The following is a 13,681-nucleotide window of genomic DNA, read 5'->3' on the forward strand; positions in this document are numbered from 1 at the left end:
CTGCTCTTTCAGCCTCCCTTCTCTCCAATTGTACCTCTGCACTAGGAAGATTCTCAACAGGTTTTGCCAGCAAATCTAAGAACTCCAAATACTCATTGTCTGGTCAGTCAGTAGATACATCGTTAAAAAAATTCTCAATCAGAGTTGAAAGAGCAACTGATTTGGACATTCTAGAGGAGATAAATGAACCACATGATATAAAGGAGAATCAACTCTGCTAATAATTTTCTGTCACTATATCAACAACATATATCTTATGGCTAAAATAATAGTGCAATGATTATATTAAAAGCTTTGCCAATGAGATCAGACATCATTTAAAAGTAGCATAAAACCCTATTAACAACCTGCCATGGAAAGCACCAATTAAAAAAATTGGTATTGAAAATGATTAAGAGGATAGAACAATAATGCAATGGGATTATTCAGAAGTTTTGTATGAGTCAGAATCAAAGGTTCCAAAAAGGAATCGACATTTGCAATACTTTTATGTCACCATATCAATAATGTATATCTTATGGCTAAAATAATAGAGTGCAATGATCATATTCAGAGATTCACTAAGGAGATCAGACATTAATTAAAATTAGCATAAAACCTATTAACATCCTGTCATGGAAGGCACCAATTAAAAAAATGGGTACTGAAAATTGTTAAGAGGATATAACAATAATGCAACAGGGTTTTCCAGAGAAGCAAATTGTACGAGTCAGAATCAAAGGTTCCAGGACGGGCAAACAGAAGAGAGACCTCTCAATTCACCAAAGCACAAGTCACGAAGCCCAACTATAGTGTTTGTTTCCAACAGATATTACTGCTAACGAAACAAAGTTCATAAACAAAATCCTGCTGAAGAAAAGAGAAGTCAAGGATCATGAGTTCCTATCAGAGATATAAACTAGTTTAGTCAAACAACTTCAATACTGAAAACACATTCTCTGAAGTTTGATAGTAATTGACGAAAGAGCTAAATTGTTCATCATTCCTACCTTTATGTACAATTTGGAAAAGTTACAATAACCACTCCACAGGCATGCGTGGTTATGTCCTCTAGGGTGGGGAACGCACCCCCTCACTGCCCACACTCCAGGGGCATCTTGGTAAATGTCTCCCCAACCCCCCTTTCTGGGAAACACAGGGAAATGCATGGGGAAACATGTCCCCAATGTGCAGAGCATGCTTCTCAAAAATGAGGGTATCTGGGTGCCCCCCCCTCAAAAAGAGGACATCTGGGATCCCTCACCCCCCCCCACCGCCAAATTTTTGGGCCAACAACCTCTGTAATTAATGACGTTCTCTTTTATCTTACTTTTTTGGTCCTTTTGACATTCTATTTTATCTCACTTTTACTATCTCATTTATCATAACTTTTCTATCATTTTATTTAAATTTTAACATACCGTCAATTGTTTCAAGATGTTTGAGAGTGGTTCCAACCTTGTCAGACTTCATATGGAGAAGGTGAAATTTCATATCCCGTTCAGAATTCAGCAGACTTAACAGTTTTCAAGATTTTAGGATTGGCGGGATTGTGGCATTTCCACCAGATTATATCATGTATGGGGGTATGGGATAGGCACTATTCAAGATCACCAAACTATGGCATTTTGCATCATGGAAACATCTGAGTTAATAATATCGAAGTGGATCATTCTCATTTCCTTAATCAGTTATTTTCTTGCAAGATAATGTGTTATTTAGATAAATAAATAAATAACTACATATCTATCTTGTTTATTCTTTATAGACAATGTCCTCCCACGTACCCATTTTGGGGGGCCACATGTCCAGGCATTCATGTTTCCATGTTTCGTGCAACTTAGCTATTTTGCTTGGTGCTAATTAGGTTAGAGAATATGAATCTAAATCTATGTATACAGTATTTCATTTTTGAATTTCAATCTCAATCATGTTCATATCATTTATAAATTTAGATTTAGTATTTTACTGTTTAATATTTACTATTTATATTGCACAACAATGAATTTGCATTGGATGAATTGTTAATGTTGGGATTTTATCATTATTATTTTTATTTTTGTAATTTTAGAGATGGGCCTCTATGCTAGGTACCCCAATGCCTGCTCACACTCCCCCCCCCCCCCAAATCAACCATTAATTTACTTAAAATTTGGGGGTACCTCCCACACATCCCCCGTGTGCATTTCCACATTCACTTGCTCCCCCATCCCAGAAACTTGGTAGAACATAGAAAATAACCAATCTTTGTATTCAATTAATTCTAAGACTTGACAAGACAATTCAACAAGCCAAGCAATGATAAATACTCTTTCATACAATAATTTCCTCAAACTACAACTTATGGAGTAATCAGACCTTTGAATATTGCTCCTTCTCGCGTATCCTTTTTGATCCATGATTTAGGGACTCGCTGTGAAGGTGCATATTCCACAATAGTCTTGAAATGTGTACCTGAGAACACATATGCCAGAAGTCAAAAAATGGGTGATAAAATAATCCTAAAAACATTGGGTATAAGGAATATCAGGTAAACCTTTTTCATTAAGAAAGAGATGGCCATCAAAAGCTCCGGCAAAATCAATAACATCTTCTGCTCTCTTAAATTCAATATAGGCCCGAGAGTATGGTTGATTCAAGTGGCTAAACACAAAAGTACAATATCAGTATGGCTCATAAAACACTACTACTACATAGTGTAAATAAAGAACATGATTTTCTAATAAATAACATGTCAAACACTATATCAAAAGTGGAATGCTTTACAATGCGTACAGCATAAAAATCAGGGGAGAGAAATTAAAAGAGAAGCAGTTCACATATGCAGAAACTGCCTATACATATGAGATTACAAGTCCTCCATGAAAGTCAGTTAATTTCTAAGTTTATGTTAAATTATGGTATGTTCTATGCTTAGAGCAGTTTACTTCTTTTCTTCTTATTAACCACTGACTAGCAATCACATATACATTAAGTAAAGTGCAGATAGAACATTAAATGATCGACAGAAAACAAGCCAAGACAAGAGACACAAGATGTGGCGGTTAGCCAAGGACAAACCCCAATGCGGGAAAACCCTTTGATCAAATCTTCTTTTATCTTCAATAGTTTAGCAGGGAGAAATAGTACAAAATCAGAATTCTGTAATTTTATATCAGCAGCAGCAAACCCTAAATCAGCAAAGTCAAACTTAGTCAAACGAGATGAAATTGACCTCCAATATGCTTGGTCAATTTCCCGGTCAACTAGTCTTCGAACAGCCTGAAGAATCAGCCCTTAAACAGCCCCAAATACACAGTCAAACTGCAATTGATTTAAGTCAACCTGCTGCCCCAAACTAGGGCAGTCAACACTGGTCAAACCTGAAGTCAGATTGTCTCGATTTTCATGCCAAAAAATGTGACCTGCCTAGGAGAAGCAGCCACACCAAAACCGCACACTTCTAAGGTCAACGCTTGGTCAACGCTGGTCAAAGAGACCTTCAGCAGCTTCTGCGTCCTCCTTGCCCTACTGCATCCTCCTCCTTCCCACGTGTGGGCTGCTTCTTGTGTAACCCAAAGCTAAGGAGAGAGAGAGAGAAGAAATGAGTGAGATGAGATGATGATAAAATGAATCAACCTCACTTGTATTTATATGATTCACTAGGCATGTGTGCCACACATTTAACTGCTAGCCGACCTTGACAATTTGTCAAGTAAATACAAATAAATTCATATCTCCATAAATACTTGTCAGAATCGGATGATCTTTAGATCAATCCTACACCTCTCGACAAGAGGAATCTAGGAAAAATATCAGCTGCTATAATGAGATGACCCACATTGAGTTTGGCCCTAGCTGCCAATTTTAACACTCCCTCTCAACTAAGGAGAACTCCATCTGCTAATCCGTTTGACTGTCGGTACTGTCCCAGCCATCAAATGCACTGCCTTGCGTTGTTGGCTCTGCTCTGCTCTGTTCTGCTCTGCTACGATGAAGAGGAAATGATCGAGGATATATCATACCATCCTCCACTGACCCGAAGTCAATCTCAGAGTGTCATACCACTCTCACTGATCTCAGATCAGCATCATTGATCTCAGATCAATGGAGGTCATCCTAGCATAGGGAGTACGATAGATACAACGATGCGTCCATCAATAGTACTACTAATGGTCCCTAACCCCATTTCCCTACTCATTGATCAGATGAGAAGTACTTTTCATGAGTCCTAGACTGCATGGGTAGGATGCCTCGACAGGAGAACTAATCATCCTATCCACAAGAGAACAAATCATCCTGTCCAATAGTCGTCTCAAGAGAACTAATCATCATGTCCACAGTCGCCACGGGAGAACTAATCATCCTAGCCCACAAGAGAACTAATCATCCTGTCCTACAGTCGCCACGGGAGAACTAATCATCCTGGCCCACAGGAGAACTAATCATCCTATCCTACAGTCGCCACGGGATGTCACAGGGGAAGGTTGAACCTTTCACCCTGTACATAGTGCACCACTAAGGGATGGCGAGTCGCCCTGTGGTCGCATGTTGCTCCAAGAAGTACCCCGCGCCCCCTGGAGCTCCCAGAGCTCAATATATGCATCATACACGACCCTCATAAGAGGGTCTCTCAACAACACCAAGTCGTTTTCGAAAAGTCAAGAATTTGACCTTTTCCAAGGGCTTCGTCAAAATGTCAGCGACGTGTTCATTTGTACCGATATGCTGGAACCTTATTGCTCCCCGCAGTACCATATCCCGGATATAGTGGTACCCGATATCGACGTGCTTGGAGCGATCATGAAATACGAAATTCTCTGATAAACGAATCCCGCTCTGGTTGTCACACAGGATCACAGTAGTATCCAATGTGAAATCAAACAGCTCACTGAAAAGCTTCCACAACCAGACAGCCTCACAAGAGGCCATACTAGCAGCAATGTACTCTGCCTTGGCGGTGCTCAAAGCCACCGACTTTTGCTCCCGAAAGTGCTCTTTCGGTCCACCACACTGCCTACCTAATCAGCATCGGTATATCCAAGTAGTCTCACATCTCCGCAGTGTATCTCAACCCATGAGTGATTGTGCCACAGAGATATCTCAACAGATTCTTGGCACCAATCCAATGTGTGTGGTGAGGCTCAACCATATGTTTGACTCAACGTGTTGACTGCAAAGCATATATCTGGACGGGAGTTCACCAAGAACATCAATGCTCCAACGAGTTGATGATACTCGGTAGCATTTTGTAAAACAGCTCTGACAGCACTACCACTTAACTTCTTGAAGTCAAGCTCCATCAGGGTAGTCACACGCTTGCAGTCCCCCATACCGAATCTATCTAATATTTTCACCACATATTTTCCTTGAGATAGGAAAATCTCCCCTAGTTTCTACTAGACTACCAGTCCTAGGAAATAGTGCATCAGTCCTAGGTCTTTCATCTCGAACTCAGAAGCCAAGTCCCTCTTACATTTGAGAATGAGAGGGTCTACACCTGTTAGAAAGAGGTCGTCAACGTACAACACCAGTATGAGAGGTTTGTCATCTTCAACCTTAAAGTAAAGGTTAGGGTCGGCTTCACTCCTAGTGAATCCTAGCTTCATCAGATAGTTATCGATCCTCTCAGACCACGCTCGGGGTGCCTATTTTAGCCCATAGAGGGCTTTCTTCAACCTGCACACGTGAGATTCCCGATCATGAATCTCAAATCCTTCGGGTTGCTCCACATAGACTTCCTCTTTGATCGAACCATGCAAGAATGTGGTCTTGACATCCATCTGATGTAGGTTCCATCCTTGCAAAGCAACAAGGGCTATGATCGAGCAGATGGTGGTATATCGGGCAACAGGTGCAAATATCTCGTCATAGTCTATACCTTTCTTCTAAGAGAAGCCACGAGGGACAAAACGAACCTTATATTTTTCTACACTTCCATCAACTGCATGCTTTATCTTTTAAAGCCATTTCGAAGTGACAACTACTTTGTCCTAGGGTTTGGGGACCACATCCCACACATCGTTTTTCATGATGGACTCATATTCCTCAGTCATAGCATCCTTCCATACTTGATGCTTGACAACTTCTGCAAATGATGAAGGCTCATTTTGGATGATCGTGCTCATGATGGTCAAGTATCCCTGATACCTGGTCGGTTTCTTACATCCGCAGAAAGTCCCTCTTGGTGCAATGTGTCCTTCAGCATCATCCAGTGTCCCCCTAAGCCATGAAGGCCTCTTCCTAGAAGAGGAAGGCTCTTGCAAGAGGGGGATCAATAGGATCCATAGATTCTTCCACATCGAGCATCGCCTCATTCCTTTTCCTTCGGTTCCCTAGTGTCAACTTCTTTAGATCCCCTTTGAGTAGGAAGATTGTCAACTTTGCTAAGAGCTTTCCTTTTGACCAGCCACATAGATTCTATAGCCCTTGGTATTTTCGCTATAGCCCACGAAGATTCCTTTCTTTCCAGATGCACCCAACTTATTCCTTTTCTCCTTCGCCACATGAAAATATACACAACTTCCAAAAATTCTAAAATGAGATACGCCAGGTTTCTTACCAATGAACATCTCTACGGGAGTCTTGGAACCCAATGCTTGCTGAGGGCATCAGTTTTGCACATATACGGCGATATTCACAACTTCAGCCCATAGAAACTTCGGAAGTCTTTGATCATGGAGCATAGCACAGATGGTTTCCACAATCGTATGATTCTTCCTTTCCGCCACACCGTTCTACTCAGGAGTATATGGTGTTGTAGTCTCCCTCTTAATGCCAGCCTCTTTGCAAAAGTCATGGAACTCATTGGATTCATAATCAGTCCCATTATCAGTCCTTAATATCTTGATTTTCTTTTTGGTTTGATTCTCAATCAAGGCTTTGAAGTGACAAAACCAAGTGAACACTTCATCCTTCTTTTTCAAGAAGTATATCCAAGTCCTGCGAGAATAGTTATCTATAAAAGTGAGGTAATATAAATATCCTCCCAAGGTGTTTACAGGCATCATACCAGATATGTCTGAGTGAACCAACTTCAATATATCGGAGGTCTTGCTTTGGCTTGAGGGGAATGGTCCCCTTTTGAGCTTCCCTTTGGCACATCCAAGACATACACCTTCTTGCTCCACTCGGAACTCAGGCATCCCTGTCACCATTTGTCTTGCATTGGGTAGAGCTTTATAATGAAGGTGAGCAAACCTCCAATGCCATAAGTTCGGACTGAAGTGATGTGTCACAAGACATGACACCCAGCGGACTTCCTCTGACCTGATATAATGAATCAACTCGAAACCCAAGAGTGAAAGCTTCTTTAAAATTCTTTTTCCATACACGTACTTTGCCATCAATGAAGGTCACCTTATAGCCTTTGTCTTCCATTGCCAAAACAGAAACCAAGTTCTTTTTGAGATCAGGTACATATAAGACTTCTTGCAAATGAATTGTATTACCCTGATTCAATTGAAGAGTGACATTCCCTACACCTTTCACAGGATATTTTGCGTTATCCCCAAGAACAATTTCCAGGTCGGTCTCCTTCTCTATCAGATTAGAGAGAGCTTCTTTGAAACCAGTGAAGTGCCTTAGGCACCACTATCAATAAGCCAATTTCCCAGCGAGTCCGTGGGAGCAGTAGTAGAGAGGGCTACTGGTAGACAATATTCATCTTGCTTATTGTTAACAACGTTAGATTCATACCTGAAGGTTCTTGCCTTCTTGAAGGGTTGTCCTCTTCCTTGATTTCCGACATTTCTTTTACCTCTGCCATTGGACCTGCCATTTCTTTGATTGCCTTGAGAGTGATTTTGATCATCGTCATGGTGTGAGTCCCTCTTATCAGGGCACTCCCTCGCATAGTAGCCCATTTTGTTGCAATTGTAACATCATCCTTTTCTTCCACCCTTTGGTCCAGCCTTTCCTTTGGATTTAGCCCCAGTGTTGTTTCTTCTTTTCGCATGAGAAGAAAAGGAAGAGGGATTTCCTTTAAGTGCGGGCATTTCTTGCTCTTCCATCCTTGTTTCTTCTTGAATACATCTAGCCATTAGTGCCTCAAATCCTGGGATGACATTATTGTTGAGAAGAGTAGTCCTCCATATATACCATTCAGATGGCAGTCCACCAAGAGTTGTGATATTCATTTCCCTGTCAGGAACTACTTCCCCGATAGATAGGATATCATGCTTGATCTTAGTGATCCTTAAGAAATATGCTTGCATACTCTCATCTTTGCCCTTCTTAATTTCCTTCAGCGTATTTCTAAGGAACAAAACTTGATTTGCATCATTCACTTTAAATAAACTCACCAATCTATCGTAGATTTCCTTGGAGGTGGTTAGCTTGGAAACACAGGCCACCAGGCGCTTGTCGATAGAGTCCCGGATGATCTTCTTTGCTTTGAAGTCTCCCTTGGTCCACTTGCTTCTGGCAGCAGCAGATGCATTTGATGGTGGCGCAACAATATTGCCTCTCATATGGTCCAACACTCCCTGATCTTCTAAAGTCAGATTGAGAGACATCTTCCATCCGTGATAGTCAGACTTCTCACGGAGCTTGTCTTCGGCGAGGAAGAGTGTTGAGGACACCATGTAGTTTTTAAGATAGCCTTGCTAACCTTCGGTGATTGCTCTTGCTTGGGCTTTGTCTTCACCTCAGCTCTGATACCATGTTAAATTATGGTATGCTCTATGCTTAGAGCAATTTACTTCTTTTCTTCTTATTAACCACTGATTAGCAATCACATATACATTAAGTAAAGTGCAGATAGAACATTAAACGATCGACAGAAAACAAGCCAAGACAAGAGACACAAGATGTGGCGGTTAGCCAGCGATAAACCCCAATGCGGGGAATCCCTTTGATCAAATCTTCTTTTATCTTCAATAGTCTAGCAGAGAGAAATAGTACAAAATCAGAATTCTGTAATTTTATATCAGCAGCAGCAAACCCTAAATCAGCAAAAGTCAAACGAGATGAAATTGACCTACGATATGCTTGGTCAATTTCCCGATCAATTAGTCTTTGAACAACTTGAAGAATCAACCCTTAAATAGCCCCAAATACACAGTCAAACTGCAATTCACTGAAATCAACCTCCTGCCCCAAACTAGGGCAGTCAATGCTGGTCAAACTTGAGGTCAGATTGTCTTGATTTTCGTGCCAAAAAATGCACCCTGCCTAGGAGAAGCAACGACACCAAAACCACACTCTTCTAAGGTCAACACTAGTCAAAGAGACCTTCAATAGCTTTTGTGTCCTCCTCCTTCCCACGTGTGCGTTGCTCCTTGTGTAACCGAAAGCTAAGGAGAGAGAGATGAGATGATGATAAAATGAATCAACCTCACTTGTATTTATATGATTCACCGGGCATGTGTGCCAAACATTTCACAATTGGCCGACCTTGACAATTTGTCAAGTAAATACAAATAAATTCATATCTCAATAAATACTTGTCGAAATCGAATGATCTTTAGATCAATCCTACACCTCTCGACAAGAGGAATCTAGGAAAAATATCAGCTACCATAAATGAGATGACCCGCATGGAATTTGGCCCTAGTTGCCAATTTTAACAATTCATAAATTAGGTATTACATACCCTGTTCGGTTAGCTCGAGTGGTTGAGTGCTGAGAATAACATGGAGAAGGTCAGAGGGTCGCGTCCCTGGGTTGGCTGCCTCTGTGAATATTGTAGCCTCCCTCAATGTCCCCACCAGGTTAGGTTGCCAAAATTGCGACCGGCCAATTTACCATGGGTAGCATTCTCAAAAGGCGGGATTCCCAGGATGTAAATTTCATTGGAAAAAATTAGGTGTGACATGTTAAAATACTCACCCAACAGGCACATTAAACGAAAGAAATGAAAACCCAAAAAAATATAAATTAATAAGTCATCTTAATGGTGTCCAATTATCTCCAACTATGTTCTAATAAAATATTATGTACATTGTAGACCTAATAACACCTACAAATAACAATAAGGTGGCCACAAACACCTTAATATTGACCTTCATTACTTGAAGTGGATTGGTTTTCTGCCAAGCAAATTCCTTTATACAGTAACCATATTAGAAATATTTCAAGTTTGATGCATTCCTAGAGCATCACTATCTATTTTTTTAATTCTAAGTTGTAGTATGTTGTGATTATTTTCATCACTATCCAACTAGAGATACACAATCAATATAAAAGTACGTTGATGAGATGTAGCTACCAAGATCCTACTAGACTTGGTTAAATTTATATATTATAATTGTAATTTATGTTAAATTTTTGCAGATTTAAAATTTAATTTCTGAGATCATAAACCATAGAAGACAGACAATGAACAACAAGACACAGGATTTGGTCCAAGACCCAAGGAAAAACCCCATTATGGAGGAAAACCCTTTTTAAAATGCTCTTCTATTAGATCATCTTCAAATATTCAACAGATATACATAATCAGAGTACAAAACCCCTTTTACAAATAACAATAGTAACAACCCTTTTTAATATGACAACTTCAAAATACCACCATAAGTCTCCAAAAGCTTTCAAAACAAGAGCAACAGACACAAGTACGTGAACAAAGTGCACAAGTACAAGATCTAAATATTGAGAGCAATATTCTCCAAAAGCAAGATCAGAATGCTACTGAAGCAAGCGCAATATACTATCAATCAAACTCTGGTGTACAAGCAATATCAAGAATAGAATATCTCTAGAGCGAGATCAATACAAGAGCTAAATCTTCTGGTGTGAGAGCAATACCAATTGCAATAATACTTCTCTCGAGCGAGAGCATTAACATCAGCAAATAACAAAAGCATAAACCACTAGTGCGAGAGCTAAACGAGAGTTCTGAGATCTGTCAATAGATCTGCCAAACAATAGATCTACCAATGATGATAAGAGATCTGCAAATCTGCAATAGATTTGCTACTGATAGTAAGAGATTGCTACTGATAATAAGAGATCTGCCAATGATGCTCAGAGATCTGCAAATCTACAATACAATTGCTACTAATAATAAGAGATCTGCTACTGATAATAAGAGATCTGCTACTGATAATAAGAAATTTGCCAATGATGATAAGAGATTTGTAAATCTGAAATAAATATGCTACTAATAACAATAGATTTGTCAATCATGATAAGAGATCTGCAAACATGCAATTGATATGCTACTAATAATAAGAGATTTGCCAATGACGATAAGAGATCTACAAATATACAATAGATCTGCGAATGATAATAAGAGATTTGCCAATGATGATAAGAGATCTACAAATATGCAATAGCTCTGCTATTGATAATAAGAGAAATAAATTACTGATGTGAGAGATAGATCACCAAAGCAAGAAAGAGAACTCGATGTGTTGCATATGAAGGCTTCTCTTCAATATATAAAAATCTTTAAGGCAAAATCCCTTCCTCAAATTAAGAGTTTTGGAAGCTCCTAGAGTGATCCATTCGAAATAGATAAAGTGATTTTATTTTGCACGTCTAATTGAATCACTTAAGTGATTTTATTTTGCACATGTCTAATTACTTTATAAAATATTTAACTTTTGCTCTTATGAAAAATAATTTTCTCTTGAGAAATAATTCGCTTCAAGGGTGAAAGGGGTTAACCACATAAAATGATTTATAGGGAAATTTCTCCCTAATTGCTCAAAAATTCAACACTACCTCTCAACTAGGGAGGAATTTCCATCAATAAAGCCAAAATTGTTGTACCTGCCAAATCATCATGACTCATGTTGAACATTCTCGAATCTAAAGAAGAATACTCATGGCAGGGGAGTTACTGCTACCACTCTGAATCCAAGCTCGTCCAAATGAAGGCCAAGAAACCTTCACCAGGGAGTCTCAAGCTTCAACGGTTCAACCTAGTCCCAATAATCATCGGAGAGCCAAATGCTTCCACCCTGCATTCACATGCTACAACTTGGAACAAATACCATTGGGGAGACTCATGCTACCACCCAGAATGAATTTCGCTCAATCAATAAGACTAAGAAACCATAAGAGCTCAGCGCATAGGCTAAGAATCTACAATAGCTCAGATCAAAGGCTAAGAATCCACAATAGCTCAGCTCAAAGGCTAAGAATCCATGTTGTTCAAGAACACCAACATCTTCGAACTTGAGTGAGATACAACTTACCATGACTGGTAAGGATCACCATCTGATCTCAAGTAGCCAGCACCCATTGGCCAGATGGGTGGGAAACAAGATGCATGATTGGGGCATACTACTAATTGGAGGTCCCTCATCCCCAGGAGCTCAGTAGCTCAATTCCTCATCCCTGGGAGCTCAACCAGGGGGAAGAGCACACATCTCAGTGTTCTTGATCAGCCACGTCTCGAACCCAGAAGAGGTACATCCCTTAATCCAAGCATCTCTAAAGACTAGAAATTTCTTCTTCAACGATGCTTTGGTAAGTGTATCCATGTTTTTCTAGAGAAATCATCCACAAAGGTGACATAATACAAATATCCACCTATAGATGTCATTGGCATAGGTCCACACAAATTCGAATGAATTAGTGCAGGATGTCATGAGATTTGGTACTGCTAGAGGGAATAAGGCCCTCTCGTTTTCTTTCCACTTTCACAACCAAGGCAAACACCCTCATATTTTGATTGGATTTCTGGCATTCCATAAAGCATCTTCTTTACTTTGGGCAATGCCTTATAACGAAGATGAGAAAATATCAGTGCCATAACTCAATTTGATTGAAATTGCATTCTTGAGCCATAACTTTAATAGGTCTCCCATTGACCTTGTAAAGCCTTTTGACTCTCGATCCAAGAGTAAAAGCGTTTTTCATTTTTGTTCTCTAGCCAAGTTAACACCTTTCCTTTTATAAAAGCCACCTTCATTCTTTTATCTTCTAGAACAGATATAGATACAAGATTTTTCTTTAGACCAAGTACATATAAAACATCTTGAAGATGAATAGTTTCTCGAAGATCCAAATGAAAAGAAACTAAACCAAACCCTTTTACAAGGTATGTAGTGTTATCTCCAAGGATAATGTTTAAACCAATCTCCCTCTCAACCAAACTAGAGAGGACTTCTTTATAACCAGAGAAGTGCCTAGAGGCACCACTATCCACTAACCAGCTATCTAAAGAATATGGAGGAGAAGCACTAGACAGCTAAAATCATAAAGTACTCAGATTGAGAAGCAGCAACAATATTTTCGTACCTTGTATTTTTGTATCTCTTTTGAGGATGAGGCTCTTGATCACAATCACTGTGAGCATTGCTTCTTCCTTTATATCTTCTTCCTCCATAATTCCTCCTTTTTCAATCAGGAGACTGATTATTGTAGTTGTTGCTACTCCTTTGATTATAAGAGGATCTTCATTCTGGACAATCTTGAGCATAGCACCCATGCTTGTGACAGTTAAATCATTCAACATTCCTCATGCTCTTCTTGAAAGACTTGGGTTTGGACTTTCGCTTAGAAGATTTTCACTCTCCTTTCTTCTTCTTTGCTTGTGCGGTGAAGGTAGATGGTTCTCCTTCTTCATGTCTCTGAATTTTGCACCTTCAAAACATCCTTGATTTTTCCTGCTTTCATCTTCCAATCATTTCATCAAAAGTTGGCAAAACATTGTTATTGCTGATAGTAGTAATGGATACTTCCCAAGCTGCAAGAAGTCCATCAAGGGTTGTGTGTACCAATTCCCTATCAGACAGGGCTCGCCAACAGACAAAATTTGGTCCTTGAG

General features: G+C 39.7%; 1 protein-coding gene across 1 annotated transcript in view; it reads right to left on the reverse strand.

The window, feature by feature from the left end:
- Nucleotides 1-13,681, reverse strand: part of LOC149181237 (regulator of nonsense transcripts UPF3-like) — a 56,489-nt gene that overhangs the window by 39,870 nt on the left and 2,938 nt on the right. The window contains exons 2-4 of the mRNA XM_089414125.1: nt 2,516-2,641; nt 2,338-2,433; nt 1-99 (exon numbers count right to left, since the gene is read on the reverse strand). Of these exons, the coding sequence (XP_089270251.1) occupies nt 1-99; nt 2,338-2,433; nt 2,516-2,641 (321 nt within the window). The remainder of the gene's footprint in view (nt 100-2,337; nt 2,434-2,515; nt 2,642-13,681) is intronic.

The sequence above is a fragment of the Pinus tabuliformis genome, chromosome 3_2, assembly GCF_031772625.1.
Source record: "Pinus tabuliformis cultivar Carrire ecotype Pingquan chromosome 3_2, CPIR1, whole genome shotgun sequence".
Taxonomy (NCBI): domain Eukaryota; kingdom Viridiplantae; phylum Streptophyta; class Pinopsida; order Pinales; family Pinaceae; genus Pinus; species Pinus tabuliformis.